General features: G+C 34.8%; 1 protein-coding gene across 1 annotated transcript; it reads right to left on the reverse strand.

The window, feature by feature from the left end:
- Positions 1–593: 593 nt before the first annotated feature.
- On the reverse strand, positions 594–2733 carry LOC149052337 (inactive serine protease PAMR1-like). Its single transcript, XM_089180769.1, has 4 exons — positions 2700–2733; positions 1624–1947; positions 735–980; positions 594–625 (listed from the first exon to the last, which is right to left on the reverse strand). The coding sequence occupies exons 1-4, from the start codon at positions 2731–2733 to the stop codon at positions 594–596; spliced, it is 636 nt and encodes a 211-aa protein (XP_089036895.1).
- Positions 2734–5046: the final 2313 nt, after the last annotated feature.

Genomic DNA, 5046 nt, shown 5'->3' on the forward strand with positions numbered 1-5046 from the left:
TAAGAAAAACTAATTAAAACAAATTGAGAACTAAAATTACCAAAACTAATCAAAACAAATCGACCCTTTAACTTCCATGAAGTGACCAAGAGAGAATTTCTCCTACAATATCGATACAATTTCAAGTAGACAAGTTATGAGAATAAAGAGAAATATCAATTAAGTGGTTATTAGTTGATCCGGAAACAAATTCTCAGAACTAAGATCATAAGAATCGTACAGGAGTAAGTATGCAGAATTACTAATGAGATCTTGGAAGTGAAAGGGTTAATTGAAACAAACATTGTAAATGAACATTGTGCAAAAATCCTCCTGGTAGGAGGCGAACCAAAAAAGACCGAGCGGGACAAACCAAAACACAAATCCAATGAGTAGCAGGGTGGATAGCTTGAACCCAGACCACTAGATTACAAGCTTTACACTATAATCACTCGGCCTCTTTTCCCAACAAAGATTGTCATTCTGATATAGCTGATTAAAGAAAGCCTAATCCGAACGAAGAACTGTTTAAGATAATGATAATCTATCGCAGTCTGTTTAAGATATTGATAATCTATCGCAGTCTAGAAGAACGTGGCAAATTACGGGAGCCACTACATCGAGGGCGGCGAGCCGTGGAGGAATACTAAGAAATTAAACAAGATATTAAGAAATTGACCAAATAGTACAGATTCAGGCATCCAATTAAAAAAGTGATATAGTTCCATTACACTGGTGTAACGAATAAAACTCACCTTCAATGCTGAGGCTGATTTCTCTCCTTGATACGTTATCATCTCTTCGTACCTCACAGCTGTAAGTCACATTCTTTTCTGCAGCTACAAGCTGATATCTTACGCTGGTACTATTTTGAACAACAACACCATTTTTTCTCCATACAACGTATGGAGCTGGCGCACATTCCACCGGGCACCACAGGTCGGAGGTTCTGTTCAAAATTACAGTCTGTGTCTTGGGCACTTGGGTCATGGTAGGTGTCGCTACATAAGACAATTAATAATAATGATGATGATAGAAAAAACATGTTGAGGCAAGCAAATGCTGGAGGAATAGTCTGTATCATATAAGACGAGCAAACCGCAGGCATAATATGTAAAGTAAATACATCATGTATGGACAACCATTTTTTACTCCAAAAGTCACGGAGAACTTCTTTCGGTGTCTCTCTTTGTCTGTCTGTCTCTTTCTCTATCTGTGGCTGTTCGTCTGTCTCTTTGTATATCTGATAAAAAGCTACTTAATAAGGGAATAAATACTGCTACATGTGCAAAAGAACGTAATGGTAGGGTAGGTAGAATATAAGTTGTTATATCAGGAAGTTCCAATTCAATTTAAATATTTTAACTACGTGCTTTAACAGAAAGTTAACAAGAAATATCGTGCCTGTTTGATTGAAGGATCTTCCCGTGTAGTATGCATTAAAACTATAACTGCGAGAAGGGAAAAATCTTAACCACGGGAAGGAAAGGGATAAACACTGCTACATGTGCGAGAAAACGTAAAAGTAATGTGGGCAAACGTTACATTTTCTGAATAGAGTTTATTCTATCGTGATGTTCAGTTGAATTTAAAGATTTTAACCGAGTGCCCCAAGAGTGCTTAACTTGTCAAGAAATACCGTACTTGTTTGATTAAAGGATCTGCCCATGTAGTATCCTTTAAAATCATATTCGAAAGAAGGGAAAAAGTTTAACCACAAGTATCGTCTACTAGATCGTACTACAGCAGTCTTGTGAACTCCACAGAATACACCAAGAATGTTGGCTGACTGATTATTGCCGTCACGGATCTCAAGATAGTAGTCCCACACACATGGTCGAAGAGAGTAGCTGCGCATGCTAAAGTTTAATTCCACGTAGTGTCCTTTTGGAGCTGAGAGAACACGTGCGTTCCAAGAATAAGGAGCTTTCTCCCATCCTTTTGCTTGTTGAGGATATTTCAACAAAACTACAACAAATACAACAAGTCAATTACTTGGCTTCCAAAAAAAAATTATAGATATCATATACCAAGAGAAAGAAAAAATATGCAGTTTTACACAACAAAGGCCGTCATTTTAGACTTCAACTGATCTCTGTCTTACAAGCATCACTAGTTTACTAAGTAAATATCAGATCTCTAAGCTTTAAAACATCTATCGCACGACTAAAACAGAATTTCATCTAGAGCACGAGTTCAACGGACTTCGGAAAGCTATTATAAAACTGAGTCTTCCATTCCAACCAAGAACTTACTAAGGCTTTACATTTGCGGTTAATTTCAGTGAGAAAAGTGTTTCAGAGGTTATTGACGCCATCTTATTCCAGGACTTTACTTTGAATTTGATTGTACAAAGTTAATACAGCGAAAGTGTATTTGACAGGTTCAGTCTTATGCTCAAAGTTGGACCATGTAAACGTTTTGGACCACTTCCCCTCACCACTGAACAAGCGTGCACCACATGTTGCATGCCTAGCAGTTTGATATTACACGCAGATATGAGAAGTTGTGGCTCTTCGTGATTGTTAAATTACAGTTATACACTTAGTGCATATTGCGGTTCAACAGAACTTGACATAACAATTGTTAACAGACTCCCCCCCTCACTTCGCAGTTTTTCTCATTACTCTATCCATCCATTTAACATTGCACTCTCCTCCCTTCCTCTCCTCTTTTCCTCCCTTTACTCGACCTTTCCCGCGCCTCCCAAAGCATCTTACCCTTCTCCCTCCCACACAACTCATGGGCTCCCATTCCATCCCATTTACTAAACACTGCAAATGTTTATCATTAAAGCAAACACGTTCGACAACAGTTGTGAACAGCTGAAGTGCTTACAGAATAGGAGAATGAAACTGCACTTAGCCACGGAGGGTACCATCCTGACGTGTTTCAGTTTGTTTTCTGCAGAATGAAAGTTGGAGTGTTTAATTTTGTCTCTTTCAATTTTTCATCAAAAAAGGTTAATAAATTGAATATTTTCAAAGCAGCTCGATGTTTTATACACAAGCCTCTGGAGTAACACTCTTGAGATTGTGATGAATTTGTCTCCATCGGCTATGGAACAAACGTATTCCTCTGACTAAAACCAAAAAAAAATTCAAAGATTTTCATAGCTCTTCCTGGGAAAGTTAAATCAAATAAGAAGGCCATTGTTTAACCTTGTTAATAATTAAGATATTATTTTGCCATTGTTTATTTACAGTGTTCTTTATCACTTGGATCATGCAGTTCAAAGGAAAAACTCCTTTTCGTATCACAACATTCCCTTTTGTAATTTAGTATAACAACAAAAAGATTCTGTTAGTTGCCTTCTGACTCATGCGAAGAAAATTACATCAAAACTAATAAATACAGCTATTCAGTAACCAATGGACTCTTTGTCTATTGTTCAGTCTTAAAAAGGTACAAGTTATGTACTCTAAAAATAACAATAACATTATATGTTGAGATCTTGTAAAAGGAAAGGAGTGACCCTGTCTTCTCGTCTGATAACTACGATTCATACTTCGTAGGACATTTGAATATTGTGATAAAGATTTTGGTTTATTCTAAAATAATAAACAGGATAATTAACTTTACATCAAACTTTAGGTAGGTTTAACTCCCAAAAAATTTTAATTCGTTCATGCAACTTGCACTTTGATAATTTTTTTTTAACAACATAAAAAAAATGCAACAGAGATAAAAATTATTCGGATTATTTAACAGTGTATTTTTAGTACTGCTGTCCTGATTTGTGCACATATCCTGAAGTATCAAAAATGGACAATTTCATTCACAACCGAGCCAAGCATTATCTTAGTAAGCTTGAAGGCATCAGTTTTTTGCCAGTCATTTGCATTTCATAACAATTGACCTTCTGAGTAATGACAAAAGAAATTAAAATGAAATGAAAATGGTTATTTTCCTTTTTAATCTAAAAGAGACGAGAGCGTTTTGCCTCGGATGACAGAAATTTAATTTTCGAATCAAGAACAAACAATCTCATATTTGGCACAGTTATAGGTTAAATTAGCCAGAAATAATCGTTTTTTTGCTGTTTTTGTTGTTGTTCGTAAAGAAAGGAATATAGTTAGTGATTTTAATATTATTTTTAACAACGTGTTGTTGATTCTTTGACTCTTCATGTATAATGTTCCAGAGTACTCTAAAATATTCCAGAATATTCCATTTTGCAAATTGTTATGTTTAGTCATGTTGCACTGTTTTAAGAATGGGATATGATGTAATATTTTTGAATGTCCTAGAATTTTCTAGACTGTTAAAACATATGTTTGCACTTGTTTTTCTCTTCTATAAACTGACTGACACTTATTTCACCTAAATTCTAAAAGTTGTGCGTGTTTAGAATTAACACTTCATCTTTAAATATTTACATTAAAAATAAGAATTACTAATTCTCTGGTCGATTAAACATGTCATTTCGGACCAAAATAAAAAAAAAATCCTTTCCTTTCCGAATGCCTTTTTGAGTGATGAATCATATCATGAATCTCGTTGTTCCCACTACCCTCTTTCCTGAGAAAGCGTCGGTATGGTTGACAAAATTGAGAATTTATTGGTTAAAAGTAAACAATTATAAACTAGAAGAGTTAGTTATAAACCAAAAGTTATCGAAACTCTAGTAGTTACTACGTCTTCCTATAGAGCATGTGGACAAAGTATGTTTTCGTTTTTCTATCTTTTAGTTTTATTTCCTTTTAATTTCATTGATGCTGAGGAAAGATATGCTACCTTCGACAAAAAAAAATAATAAAAATGAAATATTAATAATTTTTAGATCCTGCATCATCCATAAGCTGACTGCTTTTTGTCTCAGACTCAGTTTTCATTTGACTTTAAAATTTTTGGTTTTACAAATTAATCGCCAATTTTTCCTCTTTTTTGTTGTTATGTCTGAAATGTAAAACAACAATTCAAAGTGGACGCTCCTATGCAGATTTTTCCACTCTAAAGTCCGAAGATCTTACCACTAAATCTTAATGTGTTTCTCTAAGCATCTGGACATTTTAAAAAGTTGATTGTTTCTGATTCTCGTCTGTAATTTACACAACATTGTAGCGA

Source organism: Pocillopora damicornis, chromosome 1 (genome assembly GCF_964200805.1).
Source record: "Pocillopora damicornis chromosome 1, jaPocDami1.2, whole genome shotgun sequence".
Lineage (NCBI taxonomy): Eukaryota > Metazoa > Cnidaria > Anthozoa > Scleractinia > Pocilloporidae > Pocillopora > Pocillopora damicornis.

Excerpts from the sequence above, each read along its gene's own strand:
- LOC149052337 (XM_089180769.1), bottom strand. The coding sequence starts at position 2,733 with ATGGGAGCCCATGAGTTGTGTGGGAGGGAGAAGG. Across the intron at positions 1,948-2,699 it reads GTTGTGTGGGAGGGAGAAGG|TTTTGTTGAAATATCCTCAA; the intron begins GTAAGATGCTTT and ends TATTTGTTGTAG. Across the intron at positions 626-734 it reads AATCAGCCTCAGCATTGAAG|TATTCCTCCACGGCTCGCCG; the intron begins GTGAGTTTTATT and ends TTAATTTCTTAG.